Source organism: Oncorhynchus keta, chromosome 8, assembly GCF_023373465.1.
Source record: "Oncorhynchus keta strain PuntledgeMale-10-30-2019 chromosome 8, Oket_V2, whole genome shotgun sequence".
Lineage (NCBI taxonomy): Eukaryota > Metazoa > Chordata > Actinopteri > Salmoniformes > Salmonidae > Oncorhynchus > Oncorhynchus keta.
The window spans coordinates 18,757,767-18,780,479 of NC_068428.1; the positions used below are offsets into that span (position 1 = coordinate 18,757,767).

Genomic DNA, 22,713 nt, shown 5'->3' on the forward strand with positions numbered 1-22,713 from the left:
TTGTTTTTATCTGATTGTGGAGTGTGATTCCGTGTGGTCATCTGCTGCAATAGCCCATCTGTGACAAGGATTGACGAGTTGTGCATTCTGAAATGCCATTCTGCACACCCCTGTTGTACTGGGTCGTTATTTGTCTGTTTGTGGCCCGCCTGTTAGCTTGCATGAGTCTCCGTTTTCACCCACAGGACTGCCACTGATACGATGTTTTTTGTTTGTTGCACCATTCTCAGTAAACCCTAGACACTGTTGTGTGTGTGAAGCCCAGGAAGGCGGATGTTTTTAAGATACTGGATCTGGCACCAACGATCATACCACGCTCAAAGTCTCTTAGGTCCCTCATTTTGCCCATTTTAACATTCAAGAGGACAGTAACTGGATGCCTGTCTGCATGCTTTATATACAGCACAGTCTGAAGGTATTCAGACCCTTGACTTTTTCCACATTTTGTTATGTTACAGCCTTATTCTAAAAAGGATTGAATTGATTTTTTTCCTCATCAATCTACACACAATACTCCTTAATGACGAAGCAAAAACTACTCTTGAAATTTTTGCAAATGTATTACGTACATTTATATAAGTATTCAGACCCTTTTGCTATGAGACTCGAAATTGAGCTCCGGTGCATCCTGTTTCCATTGATCATCCTTGAGATGTTTCTACAACTTGATTGGCCATGAAAAGGCACACACCTGTCTATTTAAGGTCTCACATTTGGCAGAGCATGTCAGAGCAAAAACCAAGCCATGAGGTCGAAGGAATTGTCCGTAGAGCTCCGAGACAGGATTGTGTCGCGGCACAGAGCTGGGGAAGGATACCAAAACATTTCTGCAGCATTGAAGGTCCCCAAGAACACAGTGACCTCCACTGTGAAAGAATTTTGGAACCACCAAGATTCTTCCTAGTACTGGCCGCCCGGCCAAACTGAGCAATCGAGGAGAAGGTCCTGGGTCAGGGAGGTGACCAAGAACCTGATGGTCACTCTGCAGAGCTCCAGATATCCTCTGTGGAAATGGGAGAACCTTTCAGAAGGACAACCATCTCTGCAGCACTCCACCAATCAAGCCGTTTTTGGTAGAGTGGCCAGACGGAAGCCACTCCTCAGTAAAAGGCACATGACAGCCCGCTTGTTTGCCAAATGGCACCTAAAGGACTCTCAGACCTTGAGAAACAAGAGTTGGCAATCATGTATTTGGGGATACAGGATTGATCTCTTTGGCCTGAAAGCCAAGCGTCACGCCTGGAGGAAACCTGGCACCATCCCTACCTGGCACCATCCAAGTCTCTGAATGTCCTTGGGTGGCCCAGCCAGAGCCCGGACTTGAACCCGATCAGGCATCTCTGGAAAGACCTAAAATAGCTTTGCAGCGATGTTCCCCATCCAAACTGACAGCGCTTGAGAGGATCTGCAGAGAAGAATGGGAGAAACTCCCCAAATACAGGATTGCCAAGTTTGTAGTGTCATACCCAAGAAGACTCGAGGCTGTAATCGCTGCCAAAGGGGCTTCAAAGTACTGAGTAAAGGGTCTGAATACTTATGTAAATGTGATAATTTTGTATTTTTTACACTTTGTGTGTATGAGGGGGGAAAACAATTGAATCCATTTTAGAATAAGGCTGTAACGTAACAAAATGTGAAGATGTGAAGGTGTCTGAATACTTTCCGAATACTTTGCACCTACATTACTTGGCTTTATCCGTTTTTTGTGGTTGCTGATCATTTTTGCAGTCAAATGGATGTGCCCTAGAACGACAAAACTTTGTGATAAACTGTTGTGCCATATTTCCTGTTGCTGCCTTGTGCACTACTGCGGATGTAATTAGTTCTCTCTGATTGGGACTGGAGATTAACAGCCCATGAGATTGTCTGCATTATCTGGAATCACTGAAAATTGAGTATTATTGGTAAAGCGAGATTTCAACGCAAAGCCCTGAAATATTGTACAAGTTTAGACCTCAAATAATTAAATAATCCACCAGTTATCTGCATACTTTTATTTCAGTTTTACAAAAAACGTACCATACGTAGAAATTAAATATCAAACAAACATTTACACACTTTACTTATTTTATACAATAAATCAAATGTATTTACACGTTTACACAATCTACAGGTAATACTGATATTTGGCATATTTACAATTTTCATACAGTACAAGACAGCACTCTGAAACACTACACTTAGCTGGTGAACAAAAATTTGAGTAGACTCTTGGCTGTAACATTCCTGTTATTTTAAGTCCTTACAGTGGGATCTTTCTTTGTTCAATTTCCGTATGGTTTACAAATGACAATATATTTACATTTAATATATACTTTCCAAAGTTATCAAAAGTGATCAAAATATAGATTTGTTTAATGAGGATTTTGGTGACATTAAGAAGTAGACTTGGTCTCAAACATATGAAGATATCCTTATTACGTCATCTGAATTATAAACAACACTCATGCAAGTGTTTGATAAAGAATGTGTCAATTTCTGCTCATTTTCTGTGCAGGTTACAACATTGAGACTTCACTGTAGGCATCAAAGTACGACAAGCAGGACGAGTGCCTTTTAGATTTCATTGTGTCAACATCTCACACAGACTTTTTTTGTACAATACACTTATCACTATACATTTGAGGAGATTTTCCACTACATTTATTTGTTGGTGCATTTCTTTTGATGAAGCTGACAGGTGTGTGAGCATGCGTGTGGTGTTGGGGGACAGTTATGGAGTAGAAAGCTGACCAACTGAGCCTCCCCAGAATTTAGGAAGGTTGTTTGGAGGCCGTGTGGAGGAACTGGATGGAACTAACAAACTACTGGTACAACAAACAGAAACCCTGTGCAAAGCTGCACGGCATGTAGGCCTATGACAGCGTGGGAGTGGGTGAGGAGGGTGTATGGATGTGCTTTTGGAGAGTGTGGATAGGTGAGTTCATTTATCTGACCTCCCTCTTCTGAAAACCCATAACAGTGCAAGAAAACGTCCGGCCTGGGGCTATGACTCGAAGCGTAACTTAACAACACGTTCCACTATAGCCTATCGTCAGTGAGTTTCAAATTAGGGACAGAGCACTGTCTGAGTCTTAGCCAGTCTATTTGCCAGCTCCGCTTAGGGCATATCATGGGGCATAGATTAATACAGCCCACAATGTTGAAATTAATCGACCAACTCCTTTTGTAAATTGGCCTGTCTTGAGGCTTCCTCTTCTGAGTGAGATGAGTGAGCTTGTAGGATGCTTTCTCACACTGACATAATCCATTATTTGTACCCAAACTCTTTTCAGTTGTGAACAATACAATGCTTCCATTTGGCAGACACCCTCGCTGAAGCACATATAAAAGGCTGGGTAAGACAGAATTGGTTTTAAGGTTCTCACGTCAATATCAATGTATTACGCCAAAGAACTCAGAGACAAGCCATTACACGGTGCTGCTGCCCTAATGCACAGTGCCAGTGAGGGAGTGTTAAAGTCAAACAAAGCCAAACGGCTGTCGAACATTGCAGTACATCAGCACCAACTGGTGAAGTGGTCGAATACAGTACTAAAAACATGTCCTGATACATGTACCATTGTATTTTCATGTCTGTCTGTCTCCCTAAAATGCAGTTTCTTGTGATAGTTTTATGATAATTGGCAGCCCTCTTAGGGCATGGAAACTATTTTTTAAAGAATCTATATCTCCTGAATGAATGGTGTTTATGTGGGAATCTTTGGCATGATATGGTGAATATACACACGGTAGTCGTACATTTGTTTGGGTCCTGTAAAGCTGACGATGGATCAAAAATGTTTCTTGGTTTCATGGTGAGGCTTTTCCACAGTGTTTCCATTCCTTACGTCCTCAATGATGCTTGTGTATGTGTGCTGTATGTTCTTTATATTGACTGGCAACGTTTTAGAGAAGCCAAACCCGGCCCACTCCCTTTCAAACTCTCCTGTCCCCATGGTGACTGTGTGTGTCTTAGCCCATAGGGTCCTGGCAGTGTGTGCAGTAGGCCATGTCGTCAGAGTACAACTCCACCTGGATGGTGGTGCTATAGAAACCAAACTTGGTTTGGAGGATCTCTGTAGCCTCCTTAAGGACACTCTGGGGATCAGCATTCTTCTCTGGAAAACAACAATGACCATAACAGATGTCAACAATCATCTATTTTATTTAACCTTTATTTAACTAGGCAAGTCAGTGAAGAACAAATTCTTATTTACAATGACAGCCTAGGAACGGTGGGTTAACTGCCTTGTTCAGGGGCAAAACGACAGATTTTTTTTTAACCTTGCCAGCTCAGAGATTCGATCCAGCAACCTTTCAGTTACTGGCCCAACGCTCTAACCACTAGGCTACCTGCCGCCCCATACCGTAATGTCTAACTGTGAAGTTATGTATGATATTATTTTTATTTTGGCCACAATTGGCAATGTGTGTGAATGAACATGCTAGACTGTATGTGCACAATCTAAATGGATGTGCCAGATTGAGTAAAGTTGGTTTCTGACCGATGGCTACGTGGACAGAGACCAGGGTCTGTCCTGCGGTCAGGGCCCACACACGCAGGTTGTGCATAGACTTCACCATCTTCAGAGACAGCAACACCTCCTTCACGGAGTCAAACTCTATTCCCCTAGGAGCCCCTGTAAAAGATTTGAGGACAGATGAGTATTGCATCAATAGTTCATTCACTTCATGGAACTCACGGCCATGTTCTACTGATGTATTTCTCCTTAAATAAATGATTTTTACAAACTGAGGAAAATGTCTGGATAAACATTTTATTGTTTGAATTCACCTGGACTCAGGGCAGAGCAAGAGAAACAGAAAAGGCTGTTGAGTTGAGTTTACCTTCCATGAGTACCCTGAAGACATCCCTGAGGATGGTGATCGTGGTCCCCAGGACAAACACGGAGAAGAGGAAGGTACAAATGGGATCTGCTACTTTGTATTCAGGCTGCAACAGAAGGTCCACAGGAGAGAGTATGAGGAGAGCAGAGGGGAGTGGTATCAGGTGGTGATGGGGTGCTGCTCTTCTGATGTCATAACACATTAGGCCAGTCAGATCACAGGGAGGGTTTTTAACAGAAGAGCAATATATACCCAGCCAATTCTGTCTTACCCAGCAGGGTGATGAGATGAGTTAAACCCCTTCCTATTGAGACTGTAAATATAAATATATAAGGGATACACTTGTTGCACTGTAAATAAACAGTATAACAACAGTATAACAATATGCCATAATGTAATTTGTACTGTAAGATGTATGTAAACACTAGTATTTGTTACTGACCCTGAAGAAGATGACGATGGCAGCCACTAGGACCCCAACACTCTGTAGGAGGTCTCCCAACACGTGAATGAAGGCTGCTCTCACACTGGTGTTGCCATGGCCATGACCCAGAAGAGCATGGGAGTGGCCGTGACCCACATGGGAGTGGCTGTGACCCACAGGGCTCTGCCCGTTCTCGTCTATCTGCTGGTAGCCTGAGCCTTGGGCGTGGAAGGTGGTAGAGTGGTGGAGGATGTACGCCATGCTACAGGACAGAGGGAATAGAGAATGCTACATGTCAATAGTCTAAAGTTCCTCCTCTTAGTTTTTCTTAAATTCATATGCTTTGGGGGGAAAAGACAGCATAGTTGAATGCAATATATGTCTGACTTCAGCTGTTATTTGCATCACTTTGTGTAGTTTTTCCAGATCAAGCCATGATAATGAACCCCTCACATGATGTTTACTATGACGGCACAGCCGGAGGTGATGAGCATCGCTTGACTGTTGATCTCATAGTCGTTCCTGACTATCCTCTCGATGGCCAGGTACACCAGCACCCCAGTCACTATCCAGATGGACATCACTGACACCAGGGCTCCGAGGATCTCTGTGGGGGTTGGAAACAGTGGCGATCAGTATCACACATCCAATGACCCCTGGAAAGGTCATTTTAGAGCATTGTGACCGTGGCTATTATCATTCAGCTATTTCAACATTCGCCATGTAATCTGGAGTTTAAATGGTAAAAGAGAAAGTACATTCACAGATGTTTTAAGGTGATATGTCATGGGCCTAACCTGAGCGGTGCCATCCAAAGGTCATGGTTTTGGTGGGCGGTCTGGAGGAGATCCACAGGGAGAAGAGACTAACCATCATGCTGCCAAAGTCAGTCAGGAGGTGAGCTGCATCTGTCATGATAGCCAAACTGTGGGCCAGGTAGCCACCTATAGACATATTGACACAATGGAGATGTCTCAGAGGCAGGCGCACATCAGGTCCATGTTTTAGATGCTATTGATGATGACTAGGTCTCATGAATGGAAAATACAGACTGTGTTTTTGAACAACTAAACTATTATATTTTGATTGCAATGACAGCTAAATCGAATTTCACTTAAATGGCGGCTGAACTTCCTGATTTGGCCTAATTCTACATTTATTTCATTAAGAAATGCTAGCGACCATGTCTGAATTCAAACGTGAGTTGGTTTCAGGGTGTGGCTTGATGTTGGTGTCTCTTGTGTGTTCGTAAATTAACTGGCTGGTGACTGTGGCAAAATTGGTTTGGCTTTGGATTTCCTATCTCCAGGGTTAGTTAGCGGTTGTCAATAAATTGCACAATGTAAATGAGACAATATTTTCATGTTGCACACCTCTAAGTTCTCATTAAATGCTTTCAATATTTGTATATACATTTTTACAATTTATAGTTGGTGGCCACGTCACATGGTCAGGAAAAGCTCCTGGCCCTAGGTATGAAATAGTATTAATCAGTCTAAAATGCTATCTTCCAGCCTTACCTATGACCTCTCCAATCATGAAGATGAGGCACACAATGGAGGCAACGTACAGCTTCTTCTTAGCCAGAAGCTTGTCATGGTTCTCCTCACTCACTGTTTTATTACCATGACAATGGGCACCAACAGGCTGCTTCTTCAGCTTGGTGGCACCAGTCGCATCTCCGTTTTCAAACGGGAAGTTGGGATAGTCTTCTTTGGAGTCTGGAAAGGAACTGAAAAAGATCAAAGATTATGAATACATTAGAACTAGTGTATATATCGAGGTTGAAAAACCCTGACCTAGTGAGATCTATATAGAGGAGGCTTAACCAAGCTAGCCGTCTTGATTACTTCCTAGTCTCGTTCTTGCTGGCATCAAAAGTATAAAAAGTATTAATAGGAGACTGAATGCGATCGGACCACCATCTAATTGGCCTCCATATAACTCTTACAGAATTTCCACGTGGACGGGGATATAGGAAATTTAATCTAAACCTATTGGATGATAATTTGTTCTTAACTAAGATAAAATAATTCATAATTTACTTTTTTTGTACAACATAGGTACAGCAGATCCCCTTATTGTATGGGACACATTCAAATGTACTTTTAGAGACCATTCAATACAATGCTCATCATTAAAACTAAAGTAGTTTAGGTCAAAAGAGATTAGACTAATAAAGGAAATAGAGGAAGTAACAGCGCAGGGAGATGGTATTGGAAACTGTACTATAGAGGCACAAAATAGGTTAGAGGAAAAACAAAAAGAAATGGAGGTACTTATTCAAGGACGATTAAGTGTAATGTATGACAAAAATAAAACGAATTGAATGGAAAATTGTGAAAAATGCACAAAATGTTTCTTGAATCTTCAACATAGAAATTCTACCAAAAATAATTGACAGAACCTCATTACAAAAGGAGTTATCCATGATTCACCAAATAATATTTTGAAAGAGGAAGCAAAATATTTTAAGCATGTGTTTTTTTTTCTCAGTCTCCTCCATTTCCACAGAATTATGTTAATTGTAAGGATTTCTTTCCTAATAATAATAATGTAAAATTAACACATTTACAGAAAGACCTGTGCGAAGGCCAACTTACAGAAGAGGGACTTTAAGACAATAAAATATTTTCAGTCTGCAAAAACACCAGGGCTTAATGGTATACCAGTAGAGGTATATCAGACCTTTTTATGTACTCAAAGATACATTATTAGCATGTTTTAATTACTATTATACAACTAGTAGACTCAGGTACTCAACAGGAAGGTCTGATTTCATTACAACTGAAACAGGACCCAGGTGATAAGTATAAATATCCAGTCCATTTAAAAAACTGGAGGCCTCTAACACTTCAATGTTGTATTTCGCCAGGATTTTCACATCACAGCACATAGAATAAAAAAGGTTTTACCAGATATTGTTCATCCTGATCAGACCATTTTTTAAAACATGGAATGGAGATATGACAATTACTTGAAACAATTTAACATTATGAAACATTGAAGATGTCTAGTCTTCATAGCAGATTTTGAAAAGGCATTTGATAAAGTATGACTAGAATTTATTTATAAATGCCTGGATTACTTAACATTTTGGTGAATCTCTTATACAATAATGGGTTAAAGTTATGTACAGCAACCCCAGATGTAAAATAGTAAATAGTGGTTACTTCTCAGAAAGTATTGAGCTTTTAAGAGGAGTAAAACAAGGCTGTCCGTTGTCTCCACACCTATTTATTATGACCATTGAAATGTTAGCTATTAAAATGAGATCCAACAAGAAGATCAAGGGGTTAGAAATCCAGGGGACAAAAATAAAAGTGTCAATGTATGCTGATGACTCTAGTTTTTTCTTAAATCCGCAATCTGGAACCATGCACAGTCTCATCGAATATCTTGATCACTTTTCTAGCCTCTCTGGATTAAAATCTAATTATGACATGTGTACTATAGTATGTATTGGATCGCTAAAAAAAATACAGTGTTTACAGTACCTTGTAGTTTACCAATAAAATGGGCGGATGAGGAAGTAGACATACTTGGTATTCACATCTCAAAAAATCTAAATGAATTTAAGACAATTAATTTCCATAGAAAGTTAGCAAAAATAGATGTGATTCTGCAACCACGGAGAGGGAAATACTTGTCTATTTATGGAAAAATTACATTGATTAACTCTTTGGTCCTATCACAGTCTACTTACTTACTAATGGCATTGCCTACTCCAGATAACTCGTTTTTAAATCATATGAGCAAAAAATATATTTTATTTGGAATGCTAAGCCAGGCGAAATTAAACGTGCCTATTTATATATTGAATAGGAGTTTCAGGGGCTAAAATTATTAAATATTAAAGCTTTAAACCTCTCACTAAAAGCTTCACTCATAAGTTATACTTAAACCCAAACTGGTTTTCCAGTAGGTTGCCTAGTGTTAGCCTAGTGTTTAGAGCATTGGGCCAGTAACTGAAAGGTTGCTAGATCGACTCCCTGAGCTGACAAGGTAAAAATCGATCGTTCTGTCCCTGAACAAGGCAGTTAACCCACTGTTCCTAGGCCGTCATTGTAAATAAGAATGTGTTCTTAACTGACTTGCCTAGTTAAATAAATGTTCAAAAATTGCCTTCATACAGATTACAACTTCTCATTTCCGACAAATTGAACATTTGTTTAAAGTTTCGCCCTTTCTTAAACAAGCCATACACAGCAGTTACAATTTCAGTTTTATCCTCCAGAAAAGATAACATTTGTTCTATGGTTAAATTCAAATATACTGATTCATTTAAAAAAAAAAACATTCTTTATGGAAAAAAATGTTTTAAAATTGTATTATATTTCTTAATGATTTTATGAATAGAAATGGAGGAGTTGTCACATATGCAGTTATTGAAAATATATGGTAATATCTGCTCAATACAAATTTACAACCAACTGATTGCAGCACTACCACAAAATGGAGGAGGCAAGTGGAAAAGGGAGAAGGTTGGGAACTTGTTTGCCTGCCATATATTAAAGATACAAATTGGCTGAAAGGAACTGGCATAAATAGACAAATATACCAGTTTATGTGAGGACAAAAATGTTAACAGCTGTGCCATACAGGTTGCAAAATAAATGGGAGATTTTCGATGTACCAATTGCATGGCACATGGTTTATGAACTGGTACAAAAAACTACACTTGATTCAAAACAGAGTTTTTCAATTGAAATGATTATATAACATTCTTGCCACCAACGTAATGCTATATATATATATATATATATATATATATATATATATGGGGCATACAACAATCTCAGCTCTGTAGATTTTGTTTGCGATGAAACAGAATCAATAGATAATTTATTCTGGTATTGCCCCTATGTAGCTTGTTTCTGGTCACAGGTTCAGGAATGATTTTATAAAATCACAACGTGCACTTAAAATGAACCTTACAAATAGCAGTGTTGGGTGATTTGGAAAGCATTGGTCAGTCAATAAATAATACTCGTAGGAAAGGTTTTAAGAAATTTAAAATGTTTAAAAATGAATATCACATTTACATAAGTATTCAGACCCTTTACTCAGTACTTTGATAAAGCACCTTTGGCAGCGATTACAGCCTCAAGTCTTCTTGGGTATGACGCTAGAAGCTTGGCACACCTGTATTTGGGTAGTTTCTCCCATTCTTCTCTGCAGATCCTCTCAAGCTCTGTCAGGTTGGATAGGGAGAGTTGCTGCTCAGCTATTTCCAGGTCTCTCCAGAGATGTTTGTTCGGGTTCAAGTCCGGGCTCTGGCTGGGCCACTGAAGGACATTCAAAGACTTGTCCCGAAGCCACTCCTGCATTGTCTTGGCTGTGTGCTTAGGGTCTTTGTCCTGTTGGAAGGTGAACCTTCGCCCCAGTCTGAGGTCCTGAGCGCTCTGGAGCAGGTTTTCATCAATGTTCTTTCTGTACTTTGCTCTGTTCATCTTTCCCTCGATCCTGACTAATCTCCCAGTCCCTGCCTCTGAAAAACATCCCAACAGCATGATGCTGCCACCACCATGCTTCACCATACAGATGGTGCCAGGTTTGCTCCAAGCGTGACACTTGGCATTCAGGCTAAAGAGTTCAATATTGGTTTCATCAGACCAGAGAATCTTTTTTCTCATGGTCTGAGAGTCCTTTAGGTGCCTTTTCATGTGCCTTTTACTGAGGAGTGGCTTACATCTGGCCACTCTACCATAAAGGCCTGATTGGTGGAGTGCTGCAGAGATGGTTGTCCTTCTGGAATGTTCTCCCATCTCCACAAAAGAACTCTGGAGCTCTGTCAGAGTGACCATCGGGTTCTTGGTCACCTCCCTGACCAGGGCCCTTCTCCCCCGATTGCTTAGTTTGGCCGGGCGGCCAGTTCTAGAAAGAGTCTCGGTGGTTCCAAACTTCTTCCATTTAAGAATGACGTAGGCCATTGTTCTTGGGGACCTTCAATGCTGCAGAAATGTCTTGGTACCCTTCCCCAGATCTGTGCCTCGACACAATCCTGTCTCGGAGCTCTATGGACAGTTCCTTCGACCTCATGGCTTGGTTTTTGCTCTGACATTCACTGTCAACTGTGGACCTTATATAGACAGGTGTGTGCCTTTCCAAATCATGTCCAATCAATTGAATTTACAACAGGTGGACTCCAATCAAGTTGTAGAAATATCTCAAGGATGATCAATGGAAACAGGATGCACCTGAGCTCAATTTCAAGTCTCATAGCAAAGGGTCTGATTACTTTTGTAAATAATTTATTTCAGTTTTTTATTTGTAACACATTTGCAAAATGTCTAAAACCCAGTTTTCGCTTTGGGGTATTGTTTGTAGATTGAAGATTAAAAAAAATGTCATACATTTTAGAATAAGGCTGTAACATAACAGAATGTGGAAAAAGTCAAGGCGTCTGAAAGCTTTCCGAATGCACTGTATATAGCATTTATATAGCATACTTACAGTAAGTCTACTGCCCCGTCATAAAATCCTATTTTCATAAAAGATGATGCTGCATAACAACATGTAGACTATACGCTATAGAATGGACTTGCAGTGGAAGTGGCTTTTTTAAAAATATATATGTATTATACAATGGGTGGGTCTAATCCTGAATGGTGATTGGTTAAAAAATCTTCCAGCCGGTGTCTACTTCACTAATTACCACCAGCTAAATCAATTATGTTAAAACATCTATTTACTCTCCTCCATCTGACTGTGCAATTCACTGTCTCATCAGCCCAGCCAGACAATTTATACACCTCATCTCCACTATAAAAAGCATCTAGACATTATCTTACATTTCTTTTAGACTAACATTTTGTTTTCAACAGTGGAGATTTGTATAAACCTTATTGTCTGCCAACATTTGCAACATTGTTTAAATATTCAAATTCAATCTCCAACTGCCCCATAGTAATGAACGAGTTGGGACGAGACAGACAAGCAGGCAGCGTTTCTCAGACAGTTGAAATCATGAATCAGTTGTCATCATTTTCATGGATATATACAAAAGAAATGCCAAGTGAAAAAAGGTCAAACGCAACGAAGTGCAGCTAGTTTGCAGTCTTTCCAGCTTCAGTTTGAAGTGATTGTGTTAGCTGCGTTGTTGGCTAGCTCCTCTGAACAACAGTGTCCTGATGAGTGAGGACATTTTCTATGCCAGGCGAAATCGAACCTCATTAACTTATTGTTATGGATGTATCCAAATAAATGTCACTAGAAAACAGCTTAAACAAATGCAGCTACTTTGCTATTATTTTGGCTGCACTTTTTGACATGACTAAGTTAGCCGTGGTTGGCTAGCAAGAAAGGGATAAGAACGTTGCCAGCCAGTATGGCAATGGAACATTTTGAACGAACGATTGGGTCGCGTCCATAGATACAGAACAAAAAGACTGAACTAACGGGTCCTGTCTCTGTCAAAACAGATAGAGCGAACGACCAGGCGACTTGGGTAGCAACCCTAGATTTGTGTCGGGACTGTATCTTGTGGAAGGATGAAATAGTATGAATCAATCACCACCTTCAGACACCTGAAACCCCATAAGGAATACCTAGGATAGGGTTTAAGTAATCCTTCTCACCCCCCAACAAGATTTAGATGCAAGTGGCTGTTCCACTGGTTGTCATTGTATGCACCAATTTGTAAGTCGCTCTGGAAAGAGCGTCTGTGTTAAATGTAAATCATCAACATAACGTTTTTTATGAAGTAGGTTTGATATTCCCCAACTGTGTTTGTATCACCTGATAATTACATAAATAGCACACTCCCACGTCACCGTAAGAGATCAGATTCAAATTAAACCAGTATAACAAATGCTGGGTAGCCCCCCCCTCTCTCTCGCCATGTGTAATGAGGATAAGCAGGATGATGAGACTAATGAGGTGGAAAAAAACGCAATTTTGGCTTCTAGGAGATAACCCAGCTTTGGGCCGCGACTCCATCAGTCCAGAGCCCAGGGACACGAAGGCTGAAAGGAGTCGGCCGAGTGGAAAACTGCTTCTGTTTAATCACACCATGGGGAGACGAGAGCAAATACACCCCCTCCCATCCTAACCCAACGCAGAGGCTATTCAAAATGTCCGTCTGTCACACACACACACACACACACACACACACACACATACACACACATACACACACACACACACACACACAGAGAGAATATATACAAACATAACATAAACCCTCGCTGTGAACATACACACACACACATTACATCAACACATAGCCTAACACTGCAGAGCAAACATGATTGGTTAACCTCAGGATCGACTCCATTCAATTGAACAAATGGAGGGCTTGTCTTGAATGAATATGTTTTGGGGATTTCTATACAGCAGTTCTCAAAGAAGGGATCTATGTCAGGTTAAACCTTTCCAATTTCAATCAGTTGGCGTGTCCTTGCCCAGGTCATAAATAAAACGCTTTACGTAAATCAGGATAAATCCTATGAGACCTGTCCATTTTCACAGCCATGTGAACTCGTCCATTTGCAGGATATCTTCTGATTCAGTGCAGTATCGTGTAATTATTGTCAGTACACCATACTGTAGGCTACACTGACAAAACCGCTTTGTCCTACAGAGAAAATAAACATTTGACAAATCAGCATCACTGGCTCATTACTGTTTAAAACATGGATGGTCTTATACACAACCAATATTTACATCTTGTCCTATCTGGAACCATTTTATAACAAAGATTTAGAATGAATGCAAGTGGGTTCAATGTACTCCTCAAATAAAGCAATGTCTTGTACAACATTGGTATCTTGTCCCTCTTATTAAATAGTAACTTTCACACTGTATAGAGTTCTACATAAACGTTCCCTGGCTCAATTCAATACATGTTATTGCTCCTTTAAATCATCATGCAATAGTTTTTTTAAGTAAAGATAAAAATATTATGTATTTGGTGTAGAATAACGTGAGCAAATGTATCTCCAGGTTTCTGTGCTCAAGACAAGCAGACTAAAGGGCCTGCCTGAGGAGAGACTCCGCAGTGCATGAAATTATCCGAAATGTATGAGCAATCTTCAAAAACATTACAGAGTTGGCAATTGGCTATGAGCAAGGAAAAAATATTTATGTTGACTTTCATTATAATTTATTCAGCCAAATAAACCTGGTTAAATAAAGGTGAAATAAATAAAAAAGTCCAAAAAATTAGGATGTCTAATCAAAAACGCATCTTTTTTTTTTTTTAATATTTACCAATGGGTTAATAATATGTTCATTGTGTAATCCTCTAAAAACAACCAATGGTCCAAACCTCATGTCTCTATCATAATCCGTTCATGATGAGTTTTTACCTTTGTAGGTTGGTCAAAATTAGAGCGACTAAATCCATGGAGGCCAGACAAAAATGTTTTGTCATAAATCAGGAAAATAGCATCTCGTAATCTAGGCTGGATGCTGTGAGAGAATTAAAGCTCCGGACAGGTTTTACAATTCGTCATCTTTCTTCTCATAAAACGTTATGGAGATTAGATATATACATAATGATTGTGACACAATACATGTAGTATTTTAGTATACGGTTTTCATATTAATGCGAAGTTCCTGTTCTTTTTCAAAGAATGTTCACAAAAACAGGAGTATATCTGTGAAATGTCAACGTACTTCAAGCTTTTTATTTGAAATGTCATCACCAAAGGAGGGTTTTCACTAGTCTGGGCAGAGTGGGTGGACACCCTACCAAATGCGTTAAGATCATGTGAGCACAATTAACTAAATACATTTACAACAGACTATAAGACAAACAGTTTTTACTTGTTCAGATTATTAGTTAGCAAACGTTTAATCAGCTGGATAATTAACAAAATTATGTTTGCTTTGTTCATTCTGGAGAGCTGTTGTCACTAGATCAACGACACTAGGCACATCACATGTCAGGTTAGGGAATATACATGTTTTATTAAATCAATAAATGTGATCTATTACATTGTGTAATATATCAGATGGTGCCGTGTTGTTCACAGTGGTGGTCAGAATAGGAGTACCCCATTTCCTGCAGTCAAGTGACCAAATCGCCTTCTTCAGGTCTCATGTTATACGTTTCATAATGTATATTATGATGTATATTATGATTATGAATATTGGGATGTAAACACATACCTGACATATATATATATATTTCACCTTTATTTAACTAGGCAAGTCAGTTAAGAACAAATTCTTATTTACAATGACAGTCTACCCAGGCCAAACCCTACCCCGATCGACACTGGGCCAATTGTGCACCGCCCTATGGGACTCCTATTCTGCCTGGAATCGAACCAGGTTCTGTAGTGACGCATCTAGCACTGAGATGCAGTGCCTTGGGAGCCAAAGGTCTGACTGTGGTCAGATCTTATAGGTGTAAATGGACCAGATCGGGATGAAGGACGCATGTTAGAGGTAGGTACTGTATACAGGGCTTAAATACATTTTTGTCGTAATGTTTTGTGATGTGTCGTGCAATAAATGTTGTTAAATTAGTAATTATCCTTTTTTCTTATTTTGTGTTTTACGGTGAAGTAATCCAAAAGTAAAAAAAGTAATCAGATTACGTTACTGAGTTTAGCTATTAAAAAAGTAGGGTTACTATTACAATTTTAGACAGGTAACTAGTAACGGATTACATGTCAAAAGTAACCTAACCAGCCCTCTATATAGGCTTCATGTAACCTTAGTGCCTTCTATTGAGAGGGATGTTCGAAATAGGTCTATCATCATAAGGCCAATTAGCATTACTGTTAGACAGACTAGCGAGGCCCATTTTCATGAGTGATTAATCAAAAATAGTTATAATCTACCATTTCTCAGACACAATTACTGCCCGGTTCAGCCTGCCTACAAACCCGAGTCTGATGCTGGATCCCAGACACTATAGCCTTCACTGCAACAAGGATCTGCTGTTGCTTTCAGCATTTTATAGGCTAAAATTGTTATCTCCTAATTCGATTTATTCGAATATTGTGTTAATTCGTCCATTTAAAAACAGATTATTGACTCCAGTTCCATCCTCTTCCAAATGGTCTTCTTGGTTTCAAGAATAGACTACATGCACAGCTTGCAGCGATGATTTCCAATGCATGGGTGGCTCTGTGGTTGTAGACCGACGATCCTGCTTTGCTGATCTGGCATGAAGTCATGGTGACACTGCAACAAACCCATCCCACCCCCACATAATGTCTGCACCAAATAACTAGAATGAGATGATAGGGTCTGCACACTCAAACATGCCATAAACATTCTCCATTTCATGCTGCAATGCTTTCCAGGGGTTGTTGGTTCCTGAATCATCAGTCTCACTCATAGCTATTACATCAGACATGGCATGCATTGCGTTGACAAACAACCTAACTTTAATTTGTACTCCTGCCTTCCAAATAATTGAATCAAAGCTCAGAAAGATTGTTTCAAAGTCCTCTTGTCATTGTTGAATTCACACTGCGCTCACTGGTAGTTTTCCTAACAGGACCCAATTAGTATAATAATCTGCAGTTTTTGACACTTGTTTAGTCAGAGCGAGCAGAATGGCACATGTGCTGGTGCATATGGAGGGTCGAAATCAATAACTTTGACCATTAAAACAATTAAAATGAAATCCATGTTATTAAAATGTCGTATTTCCAAATAGTTTCGGTCTCGGGTCATTACACGTATTTTGAAGTAATTGCAGACATTGAAATCGTTATTAGGTTATATCAAATCTGCGACCTAGGCCTAGAAGGCTATTATTTGCTATTTTTACATTATTGGAAATGAAATGCTGTAGGCGGGAACATGATGGGTGCATCTACGGGGTTAATTAAGCGCAGGCATATTGACATTCTTTACTGCAATTTAACTAAGTAGGCTACACAGCATTCACACAAGGAAAATATATTAATATCGGGGGCATTTAAGATATTTATGATATGATTAAGATATCTATTTTGGCTAGTGTTTAACACATCTAATTGGACATAGTCAGGTCTCGCCCAATCCAGGATAGGCCTTAATAACCCTTGTGATGATCCGGGTGCCACATGAACTTCCATAACGTACGCCTAATGTTATTATTCATTGTATTGTAATACATTTCCAAAATCAATAAAACATCAAGGATTCTATATGACTTGCTGTGACAGGGGTGCATTCTTTAATTTCACGTAAAATAGTGAACTTGAGTGTCACAAAACACGAGCATTTGTCAAAGAAATGTTCTTCTTCCCTGTCCATGCCGAAATCGAATACCCTTCACTCATTTGTGTTTTCGCCTTTACAATTAATTTGCCTTGATTTAGGGAATCGATTATCAAACACGATATACTCAAAGAATAGACTGGTAGTTTTAGATTAAATTAAACAAATGTGACTCATTATAATAGCTAATGTAATGTATGGTGCTTTGTTATTTTCAATATAGGCCTAAATGTTGAATACAACTAACTACACCGGACTTTTCCTCCCCATTAAATAAATATGAAAAGACGATTAGATAATTAGATAAGTAGTATTACAATTAACATTTATTTAATTTTTTTAACTTGACGCTCTTAAATCAATGTTTTGTTCTCTTTGGCAGCACATGGTAATGCCTATGCGTTTTTTCATTCGAATAATATTGCCAATAAAATAGTCAGTCAGGGGTGTTTCACCATTCCCCCCATCAGATCTCGTAATGAAATATGAGTTTTTGCCAGTGCTCAATGAACTTCCCTCGGGCCATCCGTCAAATAGCCTACTGTCCAAAACGAAGCCAAGCATGGAAATGCATTTGTTCATTCCCATAAAACATTCCACACACGGACAACATAATAAAAGACTCGGCGTGAATAAAGCAACGTTAGGCTACTATAGATATATACAGTTCAATTATGCTGTGTCCTTGGAAATTGTAGGCTATGTGAATGTCTTCTATTTGCATGAGCTTTGCCCCGCATGTTACTTTATGGTAAGATACATTTTCGTTGCAATACCGATTGTTTCATTCTATGTACTCATTCTATCGGTTTGATTTTGGTAGCCTACATATAGATCTACAACAATTACAAAACGCTTCACTAGCAGCACAAGATACATAGTTTACACCAACTGCCCTACACCTTAGCCTATACATGCTCTCAGTTTAATAAACCCTTGTCTGCATTTTAAAAATATATAGAGAGAGGTCTACACAATTATGGCTGTATAATTGTATTTATAAATTAAAATACTCCCTCTGAAGAATGCTGATAGAATGCACAACCTATCAGCATGTCATCTACAATAAACCTAAAACCTATAAGATACAACATCTACTGAAGATGATTTAGTTTGATATAAAATGATCACTGCTCAAACATGGGAAAAAATTGCATTACCTTTTCAGTGAATACATTTTGCCATTCTTCTCGCTAACGAGGTGAGACTTCTCTGAATTTATTTCTGAATTCACAGTAGTATCCATGGCTGTGTCTTGTCACGGTTGTATCTGGCAAATGAAACCGAATCTGAAGATGCGCACGAGTTTCAGGGAGATCAGTCTTACTTTGGCAATAAGTATCACCGTTTGCAAATATGGAATCCGACACGGACTAGTAAGTAGTCTGCTCTCAATTCTACTGCTGTAGTATAGGCTATGATAAACTTGGCTTTGAATGTGCAGGCTTTGCTTTGGTGCAGCTACAAGTAACAGCTGTCTGGAAACAGCCAAGCCCATAAAGGTATCGACAGCACGTGTCGACGTCAAAAAATGTGCAAGATGTTTCTGCAGCTAGACTATGCTAATTGAGAGGAACAGCACGTTCAGAATTGTGATTGGGTCCTTCGGTGCGGTGCAACGGCCTGTAGCTACAATTAGGCTACCTATTATTGAAAGCTCAATTAACGTCGTGGATATTGACCATAGCCTACAGTTTATTCAACAACGATTTCCAAATTAAACGACATTGTCATGACATGCAAATAGCATAAGACATTCAAAGGATAAAAAAAACACGTATTTTTTTGCTAATTCAATCTCAAGTTGCAACTAGGCCAGTGACAGGAGCACACCACAGTAAAACCATGCGACATTTTCTTCTAATGCTGTGTCCAGAAAATGATTCTGAGTCATATCCAATGACGTGTATAAACTCTGGATGACTGACAAGTGGCGCTGTATTGAAGCCACCACGCAGCCACCTTGGTACTCCTCAATTGTATGTTGGAAGCTATAGAAATGCATTTGTTAATGTCTGCATTCGTTTTTGACACGTTTATTCTATTACATACACCTTAATGCATAGTTTTTAATTATATTATAATATAATATTATGTGTGTGGAATATTATGTGAGCTAAACATACAAATAAAAAATAAAAAACATTTTCCATCGAGGATCGTACCCTTTTTCTCTCCAATTTTCGCCTAAAATGACATACCCAAATGTAACTGCCTGTAGCTCAGGACCTGAGAGCTGACATTCAGAGCTGAATGTATCAAACCAGTTGTCAATAAAAGTTGTGTTGTGCACTCTCCTCAAACAATAGCATGGTATTTTTTTCACTGTAATAGCTACTGTAAATTGGACACTGCAGTTAGATTAACCGGAATTTAAGCTTTTGCCCAAATAAGACATGTCTATGTCCCAGAAAGTTGGCTGTTGTATACAATGTCACTCTAGTCACATCAGCGTGTTAGCAACAACCGTCCCATAGAGATTGAAGTATTTTTGTTGTTGTTGAAAGCACTAATGTTTGTTTTTGTATTACATTTAATTGAAATACTGTAGAATTCAATTAATTCCTATGGAGGATTGCTCCTACTAGGGAGTGCCAATATGGCTGGACTGGGACTTCAAAGCCTCTCAATGGCAAATACATAGCATCAGCAATCCAGGGTTTACAGTGCCTTGCGAAAGTATTCGGCCCCCTTGAACTTTGCGACCTTTTGCCACATTTCAGGCTTCAAACATAAAGATATAAAACTGTATTTTTTTGTGAAGAATCAACAACAAGTGGGACACAATCATGAAGTGGAACGACATTTATTGGATATTTCAAACTTTTTTAACAAATCAAAAACGGAAAAATTGGGCGTGCAAAATTATTCAGCCCCCTTAAGTTAATACTTTGTAGCGCCACCTTTTGCTGCGATTACAGCGGTAAGTCGCTTGGGGTATGTCTCTATCAGTTTTGCACATCGAGAGACTGAAATTTTATCCCATTCCTCCTTGCAAAACAGCTCGAGCTCAGTGAGGTTGGATGGAGAGCATTTGTGAACAGCAGTTTTCAGTTCTTTCCACAGATTCTCGATTGGATTCACGTCTGGACTTTGACTTGACCATTCTAACACCTGGATATGTTTATTTTTGAACCATTACATTGTAGATTTTGCTTTATGTTTTGGATCATTGTCTTGTTGGAAGACAAATCTCCATCCCAGTCTCAGGTCTTTTGCAGACTCCATCAGGTTTTCTTCCAGAATGGTCCTGTATTTGGCTCCATCCATCTTCCCATCAATTTTAACCATCTTCCCTGTCCCTGCTGAAGAAAAGTAGGCCCAAACCATGAGGCTGCCACCACCATGTTTGACAGTGGGGATGAGGTGTTCAGGGTGATGAGCTGTGTTGCTTTTACACCAAACATAACATTTTGCATTGTTGCCAAAAAGTTCAATTTTGGTTTCATCTGACCAGAGCACCTTCTTCCACATGTTTGGTGTGTCTCCCAGGTGGCTTGTGGCAAACTTTAAACGACACTTTTTATGGATATCTTTAAGAAATGGCTTTCTTCTTGTCACTCTTCCATAAAGGCCAGATTTGTGCAATAAACGACTGATTGTTGTCCTATGGACAGAGTCTCCCACCTCAGCTGTAGATCTCTGCAGTTCATCCAGAGTGATCATGGGCCTCTTGGCTGCATCTCTGATCAGTCTTCTCCTTGTATGAGCTGAAAGTTTAGAGGGACGACCAGGTCTTGGTAGATTTGCAGTGGTCTGATACTCCTTCCATTTCAATATTATCGCTTGCACAGTGCTCCTTGGGATGTTTAAAGCTTGGGAAATCTTTTTGTATCCAAATCCGGCTTTAAACTTCTTCACAACAGTATCTTGGACCTGCCTGGTGTGTTCCTTGTTCTTCATGATACTCTCTGCGCTTTTAACAGACCTCTGAGACTGTCATAGTGCAGGTGCATTTATACAGAGACTTGATTACACACAGGTGGATTGTATTTATCATATCATTAGTCATTTAGGTCAACATTTGATCATTCAGAGATCCTCACTTAACTTCTGGAGAGAGTTTGCTGCACTGAAAGTAAAAGGGCTGAATCATTTTGCACGCCCAATTTTTCAGTTTTTGATTTGTTAAAAAGTTTGAAATATCCAATAAATGTCATTCCACTTCATGAATGTGTCCCACTTGTTGTTGATTCTTCACCAAAAATACAGTTTTATATCTTTATGTTTGAAGCCTGAAATGTGGCAAAAGGTCGCAAAGTTCAAGGGGGCCGAATACTTTCAAGGCACTGTATATACGTCATTGGTCATATCCACTATATCTTTGGCGCACATCAAGCAGTGAGGATAAACAGAGTTGGTAGAGATACACATTTTTTATATATTTTTTATTTCACCTTTCTTTAACCAGGTAGGCTCGTTGAGAACAAGTTTTCATTTACAACTGTGACCTGGCCAAGATAAAGCAAAGCGACACAAACAACAACACAGAGTTACACATGGAATAAACAAACAACCAGTCAATAATACAATAGAAAAAGTCTATATACAGTGTGTGCAAATGAGGAGGATAAGGGAGGTAAGGCAATAACTAGGCCATAGTGGTGAAATAATTACAATATAGCAATTAAACATTGGAGTGATAGATGTGCAGAAGATGAATGTGCAAGTAGAGATACTGGGGTGCAAAGGAGCAAAATAAATCAAGTAAATAACAGCATGGGGATGAGGTAGTTGGATGGGCTATTATACAGATGGGCTATGTACAGGTGCAGTGATCTGTGAGCTGCTCTTTCAGCTGGTGCTTAAAGTTAGTGAGGAGATATGAGTCTCCAGCTTCAGTGATTTTTGCAGTTCGTTCCAGTCATTGGCAGCAGAGAACTGGAAGGGAAAGGTGGCCAAAGTAGGAATTGGCTTTGGGGGTGACCAGTGAAATATACCTGATGGAGTGCGTACTACAGGTGGGTGCTGCTATGGTGACCAGTGAGCTGAGATAAGGCAGGGCTTTACCTAGCAAAGACTTATAGATGACCTGGAGCCAGCGAGTTTGGCGACGAATTTGAAGCGAGGGCCAGCCAACGAGAGCGTACAGGTCGCAGTGATGGGTAGTATATGGGGTTTTGGTGACACAACGGAGGGCACTGTGATAGATTGCATCCAATTTTCTGAGTAGAGTGTTGGAGGCTATTTTGTAAATGACATGGCCAAAGTCAAGGATCGGTAGGATAGTCAATTTTATGAGGGTATGTTTGGCAGCATGAGTGAAGGATGCTTTGTTGTGAAATAGG

At 39.6% G+C, this 22,713-nt stretch overlaps 1 protein-coding gene across 2 annotated transcripts; it reads right to left on the bottom strand.

The window, feature by feature from the left end:
* Positions 1–1,985: 1,985 nt before the first annotated feature.
* Positions 1,986–19,360, bottom strand: LOC118386936 (zinc transporter 2-like). Of its 2 annotated transcripts, XM_035774962.2 has the most exons (8): positions 18,586–19,355; positions 6,775–6,986; positions 6,052–6,198; positions 5,708–5,861; positions 5,273–5,516; positions 4,831–4,936; positions 4,488–4,622; positions 1,986–4,100 (listed from the first exon to the last, which is right to left on the bottom strand). In XM_035774962.2, the coding sequence occupies exons 1-8, from the start codon at positions 18,669–18,671 to the stop codon at positions 3,955–3,957; spliced, it is 1,230 nt and encodes a 409-aa protein (XP_035630855.1). In that variant the 5' UTR covers positions 18,672–19,355; the 3' UTR covers positions 1,986–3,954. The 2 variants fall into 2 exon arrangements, with proteins under 2 accessions (XP_035630855.1, XP_035630854.1); XM_035774961.2 differs by lacking the exon at positions 1,986–4,100 and having other exon boundaries at positions 4,122–4,622; positions 18,586–19,360.
* Positions 19,361–22,713: the final 3,353 nt, after the last annotated feature.